General features: G+C 42.6%; 1 protein-coding gene across 1 annotated transcript; it reads right to left on the bottom strand.

Annotated features, from left to right (window-relative positions):
• Positions 1–3,310: 3,310 nt before the first annotated feature.
• LOC129409890 (urokinase plasminogen activator surface receptor-like) lies at positions 3,311–16,451 on the bottom strand. The gene is made up of 8 exons (XM_055156813.1): positions 16,333–16,451; positions 8,465–8,569; positions 7,218–7,397; positions 7,035–7,145; positions 5,942–6,082; positions 5,750–5,824; positions 3,533–3,712; positions 3,311–3,459 (listed from the first exon to the last, which is right to left on the bottom strand). Exons 1-8 carry the CDS (start codon positions 16,388–16,390, stop codon positions 3,311–3,313), a joined length of 999 nt encoding a protein of 332 aa, XP_055012788.1. The 5' UTR covers positions 16,391–16,451.
• Positions 16,452–20,322: the final 3,871 nt, after the last annotated feature.

A 20,322-nucleotide genomic window follows, 5' to 3' on the forward strand; every position in this document is an offset into this window, starting at 1 on the left:
GTAACTTGACTTAAATGTGTCTAAATCCAAATTTAAATCCTACAAATACCTGAGTGGACACAGATGAACAGAGCCACCAGAGTCAAGAGCTTCACAGACGTCTTCATCATCCTGCTCCTGTCTGCTCCTGTCTGCTCCTGTCGGCTCTTCTGACTCTTCTCTGGCTCTGCTCCTCTTTATACCTGGGCTGTGTGGTTGGTGAGTTGGGCGGCAGGTGGATGCTTTTATTAAACACGACTGCACTGAACCCTGGATTATTATTATGTTCAGTGATTGTGTCACCTGAAGGAATGTGACTCTGGCAAGAATCGGCTCATTTCTTGTCACGACTGTGTCCTGAGGAACAGGTGTGGTCTCTGGGTGTGCACCAGAACATTTTATGACCGTCTGACTGTCACCAGTTTAGGATCCAACGCCAAATCTACACAAATGTGCCACACAGCTCCCACGAGAGCCAATCACAGAGCTCCCAGACCCACGAGAGCCAATCACAGAGCTCCCAGACCCACGAGAGCCAATCACAGAGCTCCCAGACCCACGAGAGCCAATCACAGAGCTCCCAGACCCACGAGAGCCAATCACCAGACCTCCAGACCCCAGACCCACGAGAGCCAATCACAGACTCCCAGACCCACGAGACAGACCTCCCAGACCACGAGAGCCAATAGGACCCTTACGGTGCTAAATGATGAATGCAAATAAAATCGTCTGTATTCCCATGATGCACCTGGGCCCTGATGAGCTCCACAGACGCTGGTACGGATCAGGTCTGCGTCAGGGCGTCAGCGCTGAGCATAAACCAGCCTGTACACAAGAGAAACACAATTAAACAAAACACAACAAACGCACAATTAAAAGCACAAATGAAATGTTGTGTAACGTCCCGACTGTGGAGGAACAGGTTTGTTGTGTGGAACAGTTCATGACCTACTGACTCACAACAAAACCACTGACCTCCATTCAATTTAATCCACTTTATTTATCGAACACATTTATGATTATAAACCCATGATGTTCATTTTGTCTTCTTATAAACTTTAACTTCTTGGGTTCTTTTTAAAGACAATGCAGTAAAGTGTATTTTGTTGACATGTTTCAGCTGCTGCATCTTCAGAACTGTCACTGGTGTTGGTGGTGACGTTCGTATATCACTGCTTCCTGTAGGTGTGGTCAGCCGAGGACTGGCAGGAAGCCCACACACGGACCAGTACCTGCTTTTGGATTCTCACCACCCACTGTAACACAAACTTGGAGTTATTCGGCCACTACAACACAGGGCTCAAGTGGTGCCTACAAGCACAGAGGGAAAGGACAAAGAAGCAGAACATGTGCATGAAGCCCTCTGTGTTTGTGCAGATCCTAAATGGACTTTGAATGAAACAAAGAGCTAAAAAACAAGACAACAGAGAATCAGAACCCAGGAGAAAGGGGGTAACTACTCCTTACATGGCTTGTGTTTCTGAAAAACTACTGAGGATTTTCAAACAACATGAAATCCCAGTGAACTTCAAACCTACAAACACTTTAAAACAGAAACTGGTCCAAAGGACAAAACACCGAGCCACAAACAAAACAATGTGATCTCCTCCATTCAGTGTAGTGAAGACTGAAGTGAGCGCCGCACTGGAGAAACTAAACAGACATTTCACAAGAACCAACACAGGACCTCAGTCTGCTGTTCATCTCCACCTAAAAGGACCTCAGTCTGCTGTTCATCTCCACCTAAAAGCCTCGGGTCGCTCTTTTGAGAACAATGAGGTCCAGATCTGATCCAGAGGAAAGAATTGGTTTGAGAGGAGAGATAATAAACATTGAGAACAAGAGACACGATGCAGCAAGTCGTATCTGCGGCACTCGCATTTATGAAGCTACTCATCATTTCACTTTGGTCGTCTGCTTTATTTTGGCACCAAATGTTTATTTCCTGTCTTGTCCCTGATAAAAGTCTGGAGACGCTCTGATGCTGAAAAATCAGAACTCCAACTTCATTTGAGCGGCGTGTAGCGTAATGATGGTTACTGGACGTGTGAATGACACTGCTGCTGTACACTGTCCGACCGCTTAAAATGGAAAGCGATGCCTGTGTGTTTGCTGCGCGTGTGCTGTGCTGCTGCACTTACGCTGTTACTGCTTTGGTGTAAATTGGGGGTAAATGTCCCTCCTCTACGTCAGAACACAGTAGAAGTGGATCTTTTGAACTGTACTCACCCACAGCCTGTGCACACACCTCCTGGGTGTTACAGGTCACATTGGCAGTGCATTCATAAGAGTAAGGATCACAGCTGTAACACTGCAGAGAGCCAACAGGGGGCACCACAACTGAAACAAATGTGTGTTAAATGAGACATTTTCAAAGTGCAGAACATCAGCTGATAAGAGAGAATCACTCACTGGGCTGATTCTGGTTGTTGCAGTTGTCTGTGTCGCAGCACGTGGTGTTTACAGCATAAGTGTTGGGGCCATAATTATATGAAACAAACTCAGACCCTGCAGCTGTACAGTCTGAAGCAGAAGCACAGCCTTTATAGGTGTAGTTGTAGGTGTAACTGTAGTCTCCATAATCGTAGGAGCCTAAAGACACAAAAGGAACAAATAAGAATCTCCTGAAGAGGGCAGTGCAGGTGCTGGTGCAGCACAACCTGAAAAAAACACATTCAGTCCCACACGCCTCTTTGGCCACTTCAACAAAGTGAGACATATTTGTGATTCAGATTTGATGTTAGTTTCTGTATTATCATGATCTGTATTATTTAATACATGTGTCCTTAAACCCTGTTTTTGTTGATTTGTTCAGAGTCTTGATGTTGAGGTGGAAGCATCACAAGAGCAGAACAAGACCAAAACTAAAACTTTATTTAAGTGGAGTTGAGAGAAAACCACAGACATGAACAATCAGAGACACACACATGCACTGTGAGCCAATCAGAGACACACACATGCACTGTGAGCCAATCAGAGGAAGTCTTGTACCTGTGTAGGACGTGGAGAAACACGCAGTAATTTGAAAGGGGCAGTGAACTGAATACTGCTCATAGTCGGAGCCGCTCATACACTGAAGTCTGCGAACTGTGAGAGAGAGAGACTGATGTCAGATACACACACACATACAAACACACACACAGATAGAGTTTCAGACACAGACCTGGAGTGTTGCAGTACGAGATGTTGCAGCAGGACAGGGGTTGGCTGGAGCCCAAAATCTGCTGAGACAAAGTGGAGTTGGAGCACAGATTCTCAGAGACGCAGCCGTAAAAAGGCCGACGGACGGAGTACGAGTCTCTGACTGGAAAGAGAAACATGTTAGAAAATGTCAAGTGAAGCATCTGAAACAAAGTTCTTGGTGATGTTCCCCACTCATGGTCTGGGAGCAGATCTCCTGGGTGTTACAGGTCACAATAGAGTTGCAACTATCAGAGTCTGAATTACAGCTGTAGCACTGCAGAGAGCCATCAGGGGGCGCTGAAACACAGAGGAGCAGTTGAACCTTTGAGAAAAATCAATCGATATGTTTAAAATGAAGAGCAGCACTCACAGGTCGGGTTTGGAGCGTTGCAGTCGTCTGTGTCGCAGCATGTTTTGTTTCTGAGGTAAGACCTGGAGCCAGCATCATAAGAAACAAACTCAGATCCTGCAGCTGTACAGATTGAGGGAGGAGCACAGCCTTTATCGATCCAACTGTAGCTGTAGTTGTAGCTTCCATAACTGTAAGAACCTGAAACCAGAACAGAAACAGGTCAGATCTGGGCCTCATTAATAAAAAAACGGTGCAGGAGTTGTTGTACGTTTGTGCGTCCGCCTTGTAACCACGAGAGGTGTGAGCCACGAGCTCCATATTTAGAAAACCAACTGCACACACTAAACCTGCAATTCTGTGATTTATCGATCCACCTGACCACGCCCCCTCCACACCTCCACCTCACCATAAAAGGACAGACCACGCCCCCTCACACCTCCACCTCACCATAAAAGGAGCAGGTAAAGTGACTGGTGAATGAGATTTCCCTAAACATGAGTCGATAATCAGACACGCGGGACAGAGGAGGAGGAGGCTCCACGCAGCATCACGTGATCACGACAAACACTTAAACAAGTTTAATAAATAAATACAAAACTACAAGTGACAACGACTCATCTGTTCATTTAATCATATTTCATCATATTACGGCAGCACATCTTTGCAGTAAAGTCAGTGTGTTTCTCGCTGTTTCAAGAGTTTTATTTTTATATTTTTAAGTCTGTCTATGATGTGTGTGTGGACTGGCCCTGTATATATATATATATAATTACACATAGACACATGCACTTGCTGATCTGAATGGTCAAATTATGAGCGCGTGCAAGAGATTCAGATGCCCTCCCCTGGAGAGGGAAAGGAGCGAGGGAAGGACACGAGGACACAGATTTAACATGAAACACATCAGATACAGATGTTATTCTGCCAATGAAAGTCCAAACGAAACATCCAAACTGCTGAACCTGTGAGTGTGTGTCTGACCTCTGACCTCTGTGAGTGTGAGCGCGGGTCTGTGAGTGTGGGTCTGTGTGTGTGGGTCTGTGAGTGTGGGTCCGTGAGTGAGGGTCCGTGAGTGCGGGTCCGTGAGTGCGGGTCCGTGAGTGCGGGTCCGTGAGTGCGGGTCCGTGAGTGCGGGTCCGTGTGTGCGGGTCCGTGTGTGCGGGTCCGTGAGTGCGGGTCCGTGAGTGCGGGTCCGTGAGTGCGGGTCCGTGAGTGCGGGTCCGTGAGTGCGGGTGCCGTGTGTGCGGGTCGTGAGTGCGGGTCCGTGAGTGCCGGGTCCGTGTGTGCGGGTCCGTGTGTGCGGGTCCGTGAGTGCGGGTCCGTGAGTAGTCGGGTCTGTGAGTGTGTGTCTGGGTCATGTGCTCAGTTCCCATTTCACAATAATGTAGGGAAGATTTAAGGTTGGGCTCAGGTTCGGTCAGTGGGCTTTGTGTGTCGTGCACAGACTCTGGTCATAGACTCGGGTCGCAGACTCGGTCGCAGGTCGCAGACTCGGGTCACAGACTCGGGTCACAGACTCGGGTCACAGACTCAGGGTCACTCTGGCGCTCGGTGCGTAAAGACTAAAGTAAAAGTGTTAAAGTTTTGTTCATTAAACAAAAGTCTGGCTCCTTCTGTGTCCGAGGGAAGAGTTTAGTCTCAGGTCGGGTCATTATTTCGTCCTCTGTGTTGGTCAGTCTGTGTTTTATAAAGTCTGTGGTCTTGGTGTGGACTGTGGTTGATCCTGAGCTGCATCAGGATCGTGGCCGCGCTCGTGCACGAGTTTAAATGTTTAATATTTTAGAGAATAATGAGTGGAATAAACAGCCCTTCTCTGTGTTTTGTTGAACCAAACACTTAAATGCACAAATCTGAAGGTCATTCTTTTATATACGTGGATTTTCTGATCAAACTCTTCCTCAAACTCTGTTCACTTCTGCTTCTCTCCACGAGTGTCGCTTTTTCCCCGTGTCTCCAGACTTTGTGTAGAGTTTACAGGAGGTCCTGAGTTGGTGTAGAGTTAAACAAAGAGCCACAACTTAGTCGAGTTTCATAAATCCCGCGGTTGATGTAGAGAGCGACGACTCAAGGATCTGTACGTAAACCAGATTTATAAATGAGGCTCCTGGAGAGACTTCTCCAAGAACCAGGTCTGGACTGTGGACCAGAGCCAGACCCGCCCACTACACAGACCTGTACCAACCAATCAGAGAGAGGCTCAGACATGCAGTGACCAATCAGAGGACAGTACTGTACCTGCGTAGGCATCAGTGTAACAGAAGGGGGCGAGTTTGGAGCAGGTCACCGAGCGCTGAGAAGAACATGACGAGTCTGTGCACGTCAAACACTGTAACCCCAGATCTGAAAGAGACACAGGTTAGACCAGGACTGAACCAGGACTGAACCAGGACTGAACCAGGACTGAACCAGGACTGAAAAAGGACTAACCTGGGACGTTGCAGTGGGAAGTGTTGCAGCAGGACACTGAGGTACTGAAGCCAAAATATCGTCGTGACAGGGTGATGTTGTTGCACAGATTCTCAGAGACACACAGCCGTAAAATGGACGGGATGGGTTTATACTGGTCAACTGTAATGAAAGGTCAGAGGTCGGGCTGAATCGGGGGAGGTTGTGTAAGAGCAAGAAGTTTGTGAACTTGGAGAGGTGAACTTGGAGAGGAGTCCTGATTCTTCCAGTAAAACAATGCACCTGCCTGAGGAGACTGTGCTTGAGTGTTTAGTGACTCAACTCATATTATGTTGTGAGGGGCGAGGCGCAGGGTTCCAAACTGCAAACTTTGGCAATGAATTTGTTAAACTCGGGAAGAACAGCTAAGATAAAAGACTGATTTACTGATCAATAAATCTCCACAGGATCTATACTAACTCATGGCTGAATGGAAGGAGCCCTGGTCACCGCCCACAACATTGGACAAAGTCTGTTTTTAGGTGGAGTTTTGGCCTCCAGGAAAGTTCAACATTCATGATGATGATGGTCTCTCTTGTCCTGTTGTATTTTGGTGAACTGGTGCATGAAAATGACATTTATATCGATCTACATCTATCAATCAATCGATAGATGTAGATCGATATATTAGTGGTATCAGTCAATTAAAATATTTAATTGCGATTAATCTCATGAATTTCATAGTTAACTCGCAGTCAATTGCAAATTAATTGATTGCACATTTTTTTTCAGTTGCAGTTTCCATGTGCCTGTGTCCAAACCATCCAGGGTCACCTGATTATGACACGAAGCTTTTCCAATGTCACAGCAGCTACAGCTTCTGAAAGACGAGTTCACCAAGTCACAAACAGCGTGAATCTTGCAATAAAATATGAACACTTTGACTTTGTGATAACTCATTAATGACGCAATATTTTTTGACAGCACTTTTATATATATATATATGTTTATATACATATATTATATACACATTTTATGTATTACATATACATATTATATATATTATATAAAAACAGTAAATGTCCCTCCTCTACGTCAGAACACAGTAGAAGTGGATCTTTTGAACGGTACTCACCCACAGCCTGTCCACACACCTCCTGGGTGTTACAGGTCACATTGGCAGTGCATTCATAAGAGTAAGGATCACAGCTGTAACACTGCAGAGAGCCAACAGGGGGCGCCACAACTGAAACAAATGTGTGTTAAATGAGACATTTTCAAAGTGCAGAACATCAGCTGATAAGAGAGAATCACTCACTGGGCTGATTCTGGTTGTTGCAGTTGTCTGTGTCGCAGCACGTGGTGTTTACAGCATAAGTGTTGGGGCCATAATTATATGAAACAAACTCAGACCCTGCAGCTGTACAGTCTGAAGCAGAAGCACAGCCTTTATAGGTGTAGTTGTAGGTGTAACTGTAGTCTCCATAATCGTAGGAGCCTAAAGACACAAAAGGAACAAATAAGAATCTCCTGAAGAGGGCAGTGCAGGTGCTGGTGCAGCACAACCTGAAAAAAACACATTCAGTCCCACACGCCTCTTTGGCCACTTCAACAAAGTGAGACATATTTGTGATTCAGATTTGATGTTAGTTTCTGTATTATGATGATCTGTATTATTTAATACATGTGTCCTTAAACCCTGTTTTTGTTGATTTGTTCAGAGTCTTGATGTTGAGGTGGAAGTGTGACAGAGTGAGGAGGAGATAAATCCCTTCCCTGGCTCCAGGACACACAATCCTCCAACACTTTAGACGGTGAGTCTGGTCACTGGTGAATCTTTGTTTTCAGGTGGGTGTGATTGACAGGTGGATTAACTAGTCAGGGACACACATGATCTGTTCAAATCAGAAATAATTATCACAGGTGGTTGAGAAACATCTGTAAAAACATCTGTAAAAACATCTGTAAAAACATCTGTAAAAACATCTGTAAAAACATCTGTAAAAACATCTGTAAAAACATCTCTAAACTCATCTGAGGGGAGAGATTTTCTTTGTAAATCACAGGAGAGCAGTGAGCTCCTTCAGTCTCTGGTTCTGTTCTTCTTCTTCTCTGGTTCTGTTGGGCTGCAGGTGGACGCTCTGCTCTCACCTTTATCATCAAAACCTGTTCACTGATGATGTCAGCTGAAGGAATGTACTTCCTGCTATGAAAGAACTCATTTCCTGTTCTGTTCTTATGGGATCTTACATCATGTCCTGACGTTGTGGTGGAACAGGTTTGGGTGCAGCTGCAGAGTTCATGACCTACTGACTGTCACAGGACAAAACCAGAGACTCAGCACTTTATTTTACAGACAAAGTGTAAAAAACAAGACCAAAGACCCGGAGGAGACCAGGTGCACGATTGGCCGAGAGCAGAGGACACATGACTCACTGTGATAACTGAGCGTCGTCTCCGTGAAAAGTGCGTAAACGTGTGAAAAATACGAGTGTGGACAAATGTATTTAGATTCTCTGATAAACTTAGAGGATGTGATGAGAAAAGAGAGGCTGGTGCAGTTACCGGCGTAAGTCCTGGAGACACACTGGCTCTGTCCCGACGAGCAGATCTGTGACGTCTGAGAAGAACACGAAGAACCTCCACAGGACCGGCACTGCAGACCAGCAGCTGCAAGAGACCAGACCAGGTTCAACAAGGACTAAAACAGGACTAAAACAGGACTAAAACAGGACTAAAACAAGACTAAAACAAGGACTAAAACAAGGACTAAAACAGAACTAAAACAGGACTAAAACAGGACTAAAACAGGACTAAAAAAGGACAAGGACTAAAACAGGACTAAAACAGGACTAAAACAAGGACTAAAACAGGACTAAACAAGGACTAAAACAGGACTAAAACAGGACTAAAACAGGACTAAAACAGGACAAAACAAGGACTAAAACAGGACTAAAACAAGGACTAAAACAGGACTAAAACAGGACTAAAACAGGACTAAAACAGGACTAAAACAGGAGGACTAAAACAGGACTAAAACAGGACTAAAACAAGGACTAAAACAGGACTAAAACAGGACTAAAACAGGACTAAAACAGGACTAAAACAAGGACTAAAACAGGACTAAAACAGGACTAAAACAGGACTAAAACAGGACTAAAACAAGACTAAAACAGGACTAAAACAGGACTAAAACAGGACTAAAACAAGGACTAAAACAGGACTAAAACAAGGACTAAAACAGGACTAAAACAGGACTAAAACAGGACTAAAACAAAACAGACTAAACAGACTAAAACAAGGACTAAAACAAGGACTAAAACAGGACTAAAACAGGACTAAAACAGGACTAAAACAGGACTAAACAAGGACTAAAACAGAACTAAAACAGACTAAAACAAGGACTAAAAGGACTAAAGGACTAAAACAGGACTAAAACAGGACTAAAACAGGACTAAAACAGGACTAAACAGGACTAAAAGGACTAAAACAGGACTAAACAGGACTAAAGGACTAAAACAAGGACTAAAACAGGACTAAAACAGGACTAAAACAGGACTAAAACAGGACTAAAACAGGACTAAAACAGGACTAAAACAAGGACTAAAACAGGACTAAAACAGGACTAAAACAGGACTAAACAAGGACTAAAACAAGGACTAAACAGGACTAAAACAGGACTAAAACAAGGACTAAAACAGGACTAAAACAAGGACTAAAACAGGACTAAAACAAGGACTAAAACAGGACTAAAACAGGACTAAAACAGGACTAAAACAGGACTAAAACAAGGACTAAAACAAGGACTAAAACAGGACTAAAACAGAACTAAAACAAGGACTAAAACAGGACTAAAACAAGGACTAAAACAGGACTAAACAAGGACTAAAACAGGACTAAAACAAGGACTAAAACAGGACTAAAACAGGACTAAAACAGGACTAAAACAGGACTAAAACAGGACTAAAACAGGACTAAAACAAGGACTAAAACAGGACTAAAACAGGACTAAAACAAGGACTAAAACAGAACTAAAACAAGGACTAAAACAGGACTAAAACAGGACTAAAACAGGACTAAAACTAAAACAGGACTAAAACAGGACTAAAACAAAACAAGGACTAAAACAAGGACTAAAACAGGACTAAAACAGGACTAAAACAGGACTAAAACAGGACTAAAACAAGGACTAAAACAAGGACTAAAACAGGACTAAAACAGGACTAAAACAGGACTAAAACAAGGACTAAAACAGGACTAAAACAGGACTAAAACAGGACTAAAACAGGACTAAACAAGGACTAAAACAGGACTAAAACAGGACTAAAACAGGACTAAAACAGGACTAAAACAAGGACTAAACAGGACTAAAACAGGACTAAAACAGGACTAAAACAGGACTAAACAAGGACTAAACAGGACTAAAACAGGACTAAAAGGACTAAACAAGGACTAAAAACAGGACAAAGGACTAAAACAGGACTAAAACAGGACTAAAACAGGACTAAAACAAGGACTAAAACAGGACTAAAACAGGACTAAAACAGGACTAAAACAGGACTAAAACAAGGACTAAAAGGACTAAAACAAAACAGGACTAAAACAGGACTAAACCAGGACTAAAAGGACTAAAAAGGACTAAAACAGGACTAAAACAAGGACTAAAACAGGACTAAAACAGGACTAAAACAAGGACTAAAACAAGGACTAAAACAAGGACTAAAACAGGACTAAAACAGAACTAAAACAGGACTAAAACAGGACTAAAACAGGACTAAAACAAGGACTAAAACAGGACTAAAACAGGACTAAAACAGGACTAAAACAGGACTAAAACAGGACTAAAACAGGACTAAAACAGGACTAAAACAGGACTAAAACAAGGACTAAACCTAAAACAGGACTAAAACAGGACTAAAACAGGACTAAAACAGAACTAAAACAAGGACTAAAACAAGGACTAAAACAGGACTAAAACAGGACTAAAACAGGACTAAAACAAGGACTAAAACAGGACTAAAACAGGACTAAAACAGGACTAAAACTAAAACAAGGACTAAAAACAGGACTAAACAGGACTAAAAGGACTAAAACAGGACTAAAAAAGGACTAAAAGATAAACAAGGACTAAAACAAGGACTAAAAAAGGACTAAAACAGGAAAAAAGGACTAAAACAGGACTAAAACAGGACTAAAACAGGACTAAACAAGGACTAAAACAAGGACTAAAACAAGGACTAAAACAGGACTAAAACAGGACTAAAACAGGACTAAAACAAGGACTAAAACAGGACTAAAACAGGACTAAAACAGGACTAAAACAGGACTAAAACAGGACTAAAACAAGGACTAAAAAAGGACTAAAACAGGAACTAAAACAAGACTAAAACAGGACTAAAACAGGACTAAAACGGACTAAAACAAGGACTAAAAAAGGACAAAACAAAACAGGACTAAAAAGGACTAAAACAAGGACTAAAACAGGACTAAAACAGGACTAAAACAGGACTAAAACAAGGACTAAACAAGGACTAAAACAGGACTAAAACAGGACTAAAACAGACTAAAACAGGACTAAACAGGATAAAACAGGCTAAACAGGACTAAAACAAGACTAAACAGACTAAACAAGGACTAAACAAGGACTAAAACAAGGACTAAAACAGGACTAAAACAAGGACTAAAACAGGACTAAACAGGACTAAAAAGGACTAAAACAGACTAAAACAGGACTAAAACAAGGACTAAAACAAGGACTAAAACAGGACTAAAACAGGACTAAAACAGGACTAAAACAGGACTAAAAGGACTAAAACAGGACTAAAACAGGACTAAAAGGACAGGACTAAAACAAAACAGGACTAAAACAGGACTAAAAAAACAGGACTAAAACAGGACTAAAACAGGACTAAAACAGGACTAAAACAGGACTAAAACAGGACTAAACAAACTAAAAACAGGACTAAAACAAGGACTAAAACAGGAACTAAAACAGACTAAAACAAAACAAGGACTAAAAAACAAGGACTAAAACAGGACTAAAACAAAACAAGGACTAAAACAGGACTAAAACAGGACTAAAACAGGACTAAAACAGGACTAAAACAAGGACTAAAAGGACTAAAAAGGACTAAAACAGGACTAAAACAAGACTAAAACAGGACTAAAACAGAACTAAACCAGGTCTAAAACAGGTCTAAAACAGGACTAAAACAAGGACTAAAACAAGACTAAACAAGACTAAAACTAAAACAAAAGGACTAAAACAGGACTAAAACAGGACTAAAAACAAGGACTAAAACAAGGACTAAAACAAAACTAAAACAGGACTAAAACAGGACTAAAAAAGGACTAAAAGGACTAAAACAAGGACTAAAACAGGACTAAAACAGGACTAAAACAGGACTAAAAAGGACTAAAACACTAAAACAGGACTAAAACTAAAAACAGGACTAAACAGAGGACTAAAACAAGACTAAAACAGGACTAAAACAGGACTAAAACAAGGACTAAAACAGGACTAAAACAGGACTAAAACAAGACTAAAACAAGGACTAAAACAAGGACTAAAACAAGGACTAAAACAAGGACTAAAACAGGACTAAAACAGGACTAAAACAAGGACTAAAACAAGGACTAAAACAAGGACTAAAACAGGACTAAAACAAGGACTAAAACAGGACTAAAACAAGGACTAAAACAAGGACTAAAACAGGACTAAAACAGGACTAAAACAAGGACTAAAACAAGGACTAAAACAGGACTAAAACAGGACTAAAACAAGGACTAAAACAAGGACTAAAACAGGACTAAAACAAGGACTAAAACAAGGACTAAAACAGGACTAAAACAGGACTAAAACAAGGACTAAAACAAGGACTAAAAACAGGACTAAAACAGGACTAAAACAGGACTAAAACAAGGACTAAAACAGGACTAAAACAAGACTAAAACAAGGACTAAAACAGGACTAAAACAGGACTAAAACAGGACTAAAACAGGACTAAAACAGGACTAAAACAGGACTAAAACAAGGACTAAAACAGGAACGGACTAAAACAGGACTAAAACAGGACTAAAACAGGACTAAAACAGGTAAAACAAGGACTAAAACAGGACTAAACAAGGACACTAAAACAGGACTAAAACAAGGACTAAAACAGGACTAAAACAAGGACTAAAACAAGGACTAAAACAGGACTAAAACAAGGACTAAAACTAAAAAAACAAGGACTAAAACAAGGACTAAAACAGGACTAAAACAAGGACTAAACTAAAACAGACTAAAACAAGGACTAAAACAAGGGACTAAAACAAGGACTAAAACAAGGACTAAAACAGGACTAAAACAAGGACTAAAAACAAGGACTAAAACAAGGACTAAAACAGGAACTAAAACAGGACTAAAACAGGACTAAAACAGGACTAAAAAGGACTAAAACAAGGACTAAAACAGGACTAAAGGACTAAAACAGACTAAAACAGGACTAAAACAGGACTAAAACAGGACTAAAACAAGGACTAAAACAGGACTAAAACTAAAACAGGACTAAAACAAGACTAAAACAGACTAAAACAGGACTAAAACCAAGGACTAAAACAGGACTAAAACAAGGACTAAAAACAAGGGACTAAAACAAGGACTAAAACAGACTAAAAACTAAAACAGGACTAAAACAGGGACTAAAACAGGACTAAAACAAGGACTAAAACAAGGACTAAAACAAGGACTAAAACAAGGACTAAAACAGGACTAAAACAGGACTAAAACAGAACTAAAACAAGGACTAAAACAAGGACTAAAACAACAACTAAAACAGGACTAAAACAAGGACTAAAACAGGACTAAAACAGGACTAAAACAAGACTAAAACAGACTAAAAGGACTAAAAACAGGACTAAAACAGGACTAAAACAAGGACTAAAACAGAACTAAAACAGGACTAAAACAAGGACTAAAACAAGGACTAAAACAGGACTAAAACAGGACTAAAAACTAAAGGACTAAAACAAGGACTAAAACGGACTAAAAACTAAAACCAAGGACTAAAACAAGGACTAAAACAAGGACTAAAACAGGACTAAAACAGGACTAAAACAAGGACTAAAACAGGACTAAAAGGACTAAAAAGGACTAAAACAGGACTAAAACCAGGACTAAAAACTAAAACAGGAACTAAACCTAGGACTAAACAGACTAAACAGAACTAAACCAGGACTAAAACAGACTAAACCAGGACTAAACAAAGACAGGACTAAACAACTAGGACTAAAACAGGACTAAAACAGGACTAAAACAGGACTAAACCAGGAAAAACTAAAACCAGAACTAAACCAGGACTAAACCAGGGACTAAAAAGGACTAAACCAGGACTAAAACCTAGGACTAAAACCAGGACTAAACCAGGAAAAAACCAGCTAAAGGACTAAACCAGGACTAAACCAGGACTGAACCAGGACTAAACCAGGACTAAAAAAAGGACTAAACCAGGACTAAACAGGACTAAACCAGGACTAAACCAGGACTAAACAGGACTAAACCAGGACTAAACAGGACTAAAAAGGACTAAAAGGACTAAAACCAGGACTAAACCTAAACCAGGACTAAACCAGGTCTAAACCAGAACTAAACCAGGACTAAACCAGGTCTAAACCAGAACTAAACCAGACTAAACCAGGACTAAAGGACTAACCAGGACTAAACCAGACTAAACAGTAAACCAGAACTAAACCAGACTAAACCAGGTAAACCAGGACTAAAACCAGGACTAAACCAGGAACAGGACTAAACCAGAACTAAACCAGGACTAAACCAGACTAAACCAGACTAAACCAGGACTAAACCAGGTCTAAACCAGGACTAAACCAGGACTAAACCAGGTCTAAACCAGGACTAAACCAGGACTAAACCAGGACTAAACCAGGACTAAACCAGGACTAAACCAGGACTAAACCAGGACTAAACTAGGACTAAACCAGGTCTAAACCAGGACTAAACCAGGACTAAACCAGACTAAACCAGGACTAAACCAGGACTAAACCAGGACTAAACTAGGACTAAACCAGGACTAAACCAGGACTAAACCAGGACTAAACCAGGACTAAACTAGGACTAAACCAGGACTAAACTAGGACTAAACCAGGTCTAAACCAGGACTAAACCAGAGCTAAAGGACTAGGACTAAACCAGGACTAAACCAGGACTAAACTAGAACTAAACCAGGACTAAACCAGGTCTAAACCAGAACTAAACCAGGACTAAACCAGGTCTAAACCAGAACTAAACCAGAACTAAACCAGGACTGAACCAGGACTAAACCAGGACTAAACCAGGACTAAACTAGGACTAAACCAGGACTAAACTAGGACTAAACCAGGTCTAAACCAGGACTAAACCAGGACTAAACCAGGTCTAAACCAGGACTAAACCAGGACTAAACCAGGACTAAACCAGGACTAATCTTAGACTTAAGAGAGAAAACGCCGAGCAGTTTGTCTGCTGCGTTTACCTCCGTGAGGTGCGGAGCTGAGACGCTCCTGTAACCTGTGGTCACCTCCAACCTGACGCTGAGTCCTGTGTCAGTCCTGTTTAATCTTTTTAGTCCTGGTTTAGTTCTGTTTTAGTCCTGGTTTAGTTCTGTTTTAGTCCTGGTTTAGTCTTGGTTCAGTCCGTGGCGTAGGCAGCGGCGTAAGTTTGATATAATCTTAACGGGCAGGTGCGGTCCTGTCCTGGCAGGTGCGGTCCTGTCCTGGCAGGTGCGGTCCTGTACTGGACTCTGCTCTGTCGGCTCTATTATGGAATAAATGAATCTTAGTTTGTTACATAAAGAAGGAGGAAAATAACAAAAGGACGACAGCAGCAACAAGTTTGAAGAAGGAAGTAAAAAGTGTTGCACCTGTCGATCCTGTCGGAGAAAAGTGTATAAAGTTTGTGCTGAGGTTTTACAGACTTAAAACAGATAGAATAATTGTAAAATATAAAGTTGATACTTCGTGGGTTATTTTTAGAACATAACTCCCACGATAAACGAGGGACACTGTCCTCTCACCTCAGCCTGTGCACATGGACTCACACTCGTCCCAACGGAAAATGGAGAATTTCTTGTCCAAGTTGTTGTTAAATGTTCATTTGTGCTTCTGTATGTTTCAGACCCACTGTTTGTGTCTCGCTCCTTCTGAGTCACAGACGAGAGACGCTCAGTTTAATGAACGATACTGAAAACCCGGACGTTTGCATCACTTTATAAAAAAAAAAAAAACCCGGACATGACGCAAAATACAGACATGTCCAGGGAAAAACGGACATTTGGTCGCACGATTACTGCCCCATATGATCATTATCCCCAAATATCAGATTTTTCCTGTTAATAAAACTTTATTTGAGCCTGAGAGGATCAAACGTGTCTAAATCCAAATTTAAATCACATAAATACCTGAGTGGACGCAGACGAACAGAACCACCAGAGTCAAGAGCTTCACAGACGTCTTCATCCTCCTGCTCCTGTCGGCTCCTGTCGGCTCCTGTCGGCTCCTGTCGGCTCCTGTCGGCTCTTCTGACTCTTCTGACTCTGCTCTGGCTGCTTGTTCCTTCTGTACTCTGAGCTCTGTACGTCGTGTGTGTTGTCGTTGTGTTTCAAACCTGTTCGTCGTCTGGAGGAATGTGTCGCCCACGATCAGGTCGCTCGTTTCTCAGAATCACTGTGGAGGAACAGGTTTGAACTGAACTGCTCCAGGGTTCTTCCTCTGTCTCTCAAGGCCGAGGTGAGTCCCGGTTCAGTCCAGGTTCAGTCCAGGTTCAGTCCCGGTTCAGTCCAGGTTCAGTCCAGGTTCAGTCCAGGTTCAGTCCAGGTTCAGTCCCGGTTCAGTCCGGTTCAGTCCAGGTTCAGTCCAGGTTCAGTCAGGTTCAGTCCAGGTTCAGTCCAGGTTCAGTTTCAGTCCAGGTTCAGTCCAGGTTCAGTCAGGTCAGTCCAGTCAGTCTGGTTCAGTCCGGTTCAGTCCTGGTTCAGTCCTGGTTCAGTCCGTATGCGGTGCAAAAGTCCAGCATCTCGATCGATCGATGTTCCTTCTGTTCGATAAATAAAACCTGTGAAGTGAGGAGGGATTTTTGACACAAAACAACACAGTGTTCGTTCGTGATTTGCCAGAATCATAAAAATAAATATTAAACGAGTTCAGTGAAAAAACAACATGTAACATTAAGACTTCTTTTTATTTGGAAATATATTTATTTGATACATGTTTAACATCCAGAACATGTTTGTGTGTTGTGCAGGAGTGGTCCAGATGCCCTCCCACAGCCCCTCACCTGCTCCTCTACCACCTCAGCTCTGATCTACAGTTTGGTTTGATCTGGATCTGTCCAAAATCTGCTCATCCACACGAGGACGTTTACAGCGACGTCCTAAACTCTGTTCTGACTCTGTGTCCTAACGCTGCTCTGTCCATTTATCTCAGGCCGTGAACGTCTGAACGTTCACTGATTCACTGATTCACTGATTCACTGATTCACTGATTCACTGATTCACTGATTCACTGACGCCTCGAGGCTGTGACAGACGCACGGATCAAATCTGTGAGCAAAGATGAACATCAGAAACATTTATGTGACAATAAACGTGTTTCATAATCCACGAGAACTTCACCTGTGTGAGACCGAACGCACTGGACCTGAGAGTCTGAATGTGAGCGGTCAGCGGGACCTGAGGTGGACGCTCGTACCTCAGGTGAGTCAGCGGGACCTGAGGTGGACGCTCCTACCTCAGGTGAGTCAGCGGGACCTGAGGTGGACGCTCGTACCTCAGGTGAGTCAGCGGGACCTGAGGTGGACGCTCGTACCTCAGGTGAGTCAGCGGGACCTGAGGTGGACGCTCGTACCTCAGGTGAGTCAGCGGGACCTGAGGTGGACGCTCGTACCTCAGGTGAGTCAGCGAGACCTGAGGTGGACGCTCGTACCTCAGGTGAGTCCGGGGGACCTGAGGTGGACGCTCGTACCTCAGGTGAGTCAGCGAGACCTGAGGTGGACGCTCGTACCTCAGGTGAGTCCGAGACCTGAGGTGGACGCTCGTACCTCAGGTGAGTCTGGACCTGTCGTACCTCAGGTGAGTCTGCGGGACCTGAGGTGGACGCTCGTACCTCAGGTGAGTCTGCGGGACCTGAGGTGGACGCTCGTACCTCAGGTGAGTCTGCGGGACCTGAGGTGGACGCTCGTACCTCAGGTGAGTCTGCGGGACCTGAGGTGGACGCTCGTACCTCAGGTGAGTCTGTGGGACCTGAGGTGGACGCTCGTACCCAGGTGAGTCGTGGACCTGAGGTGGACGCTCGTAGGTGAGTCTGTGGGACCTGAGGTGGACGCTCGTACCTCAGGTGAGTCAGCGGGACCTGAGGTGGACGCTTCTACCTCAGGTGAGTCTGTGGGACCTGAGGTGGACGCTCGTACCTCAGGTGAGTCAGCGGGACCTGAGGTGGACGCTCCTACCTCAGGTGAGTCTGTGGGACCTGAGGTGGACGCTCGTACCTCAGGTGAGTCTGTGGACCTGAGGTGAGTCTGTGGACCTGAGGTGAGTGTGTGGACCTGAGGTGAGTCTGTGGGACTGTGGGACAGACGGGACCAGGTGTGATGAAGCCGTGGATCTGCTGTGGGATGTGAGCGTCTGAGAGACTCTGGTCTTAAACAAACAGATAAAACTATAAAAGTTTGATGTTCTGTCAGTCGGTCACTTCTGTCATGGTCGACACTAAACTCTATCTTCCTTGCGCCTCTGCTGGTGTGTTCCTGCATCGTGAGGCTCTGGAGCTGTTTTATTGTCACATTTATAACTTTTCCTCACACTCGTCTGATAATGAGGTAAAGTTTACAGACTTTACCCACACTGACAGTGATTTAAAAACCACAGAGTCACAGATTGGTTCAGATGTCGTCACCATATTTGGACTTGTACCGTTCCACCTGGACACGCCCCTTAACACTTGTGATTGGTTCTGAGACTGAGGACAAGATCAGGCCCAGTGTGTCTTAATGCCAAAGTTAAAGGAACGACTCCAGAATGTGCCAACTTTACAAAGACGCTGTGTTTGTGTTCTGACTCACCGGACGCGGATCAGGACAAAACCGTCACGTCACATGCACATGTCTCTAGACCAGTGTTCAACTCATCTTGTTCCGGCGTCGTGTCCAACCGACTTTGATCCAAAGTGTCCGGATCAGAAAACTCATGTCATATAAACCCCAAAAATAACAAGAAGTTCAAATATTTGTGCAGAGAAACACAAACCTATTACACAAATCTTTTTTAATTGATGAACTCTTTCTTTTACAACATATTATAATATTATGAACAACCTGAAACTTTAAGAAAAATACAATTTCAGCACAAAGTTTGAACATGAACTTGTCTGTAAACAGAATAAGTAATTTTTTGTTGTAAAATCCTGCACTCGGCTCCACTTTTCTCATGTTGGACATTTTTCTGATGAGGGTGTCACGGTCAACAGTCAAAACCATCGTCCTTTAAGACGTTTGGAAAGAGACAAGTCTTCATTTGTGCTGCTCTGGTGGGAGGGGCCACGTACAGAGACGCTGGAGACGCTGCTGTGATAAACACCACACAAAATTAACAACATTTTAATAGAAAATATCATTACATTGGGTCTGGTCAAGTGTTAACGGAGGGAAACAGGGTCAGATGTTTGACATTCAAATGTCTCTTATTCAGAAACTAGAGGAACTATTGAAATAAGTAAAGTATCAGAATGTAGGAAAGAGTTACACTCCAACAGGGTCAAGTTAAACCTGTGAGATTCTTTCAAGTTCAAGACAAAAAAATTTAAAAACTCATGTCGGTAACGGAGGGAATGAAATATGCAGCACTTTTTGGTTCAATAAATCCAAACAGTGATAACTCTTGGTTCTCACTTCCATATCCTTAACAAACTGGTTTGAATATTTGCTTCATATAGTTTTCTACCATATGGTACAAGATTAGGTTGAAAACCTCTGACTTTTTGACTCATGAGATTTTTTATTAATAAAGTTCATGGTAACGGAGGGAAAAGTAACGGAGGGAAAATTGTACAAACAAGTAGAAGGTGCAGGATTTTACATCATTTGTGGCTTTTTTCTTCTGAAAACTTTAATATTACTTCAAATTACTTTTAAATCCTGTCCCTTCATCAACAGTTCAAAGATGGAATAACACAAGATATGATGAAATACAAACATTATTTACATGATTTTTGGGTCTTTGAAATTTGGGAAATAATTTTTGTTCCATGTTTCATTCATGGTCTGTTTAAAACAGATGGAACTTTAGAACCAAAAATGGAACAGAAAAAAAGGTTTGATAAACTCGAGTACATATGTATCTGTTCAACACACTTTTATATCAGATGAATTCACTGGAAGTTTTGGCCTTGTTGTTTACTTC

Source organism: Boleophthalmus pectinirostris, unplaced genomic scaffold, assembly GCF_026225935.1.
Source record: "Boleophthalmus pectinirostris isolate CB_2022bp ecotype Guang Dong unplaced genomic scaffold, ASM2622593v1 HiC_scaffold_20, whole genome shotgun sequence".
NCBI lineage: Eukaryota > Metazoa > Chordata > Actinopteri > Gobiiformes > Gobiidae > Boleophthalmus > Boleophthalmus pectinirostris.

What these genes read in the sequence shown, in the direction of transcription:
- LOC129409890 (XM_055156813.1), bottom strand. Translation starts at nt 16,390, where the DNA reads ATGAAGACGTCTGTGAAGCTCTTGACTCTGGTGGTTCTGTTCGTCTGC. An exon ending in GTTCGTCTGCGTCCACTCAG is followed by an intron (nt 8,570 to 16,332) that starts GTATTTATGTGA and finishes GGTCTCTTGCAG; the next exon opens with CTGCTGGTCTGCAGTGCCGG. An exon ending in TGTCTCCAGGACTTACGCCG is followed by an intron (nt 7,398 to 8,464) that starts GTAACTGCACCA and finishes TTGTGTCTTTAG; the next exon opens with GCTCCTACGATTATGGAGAC.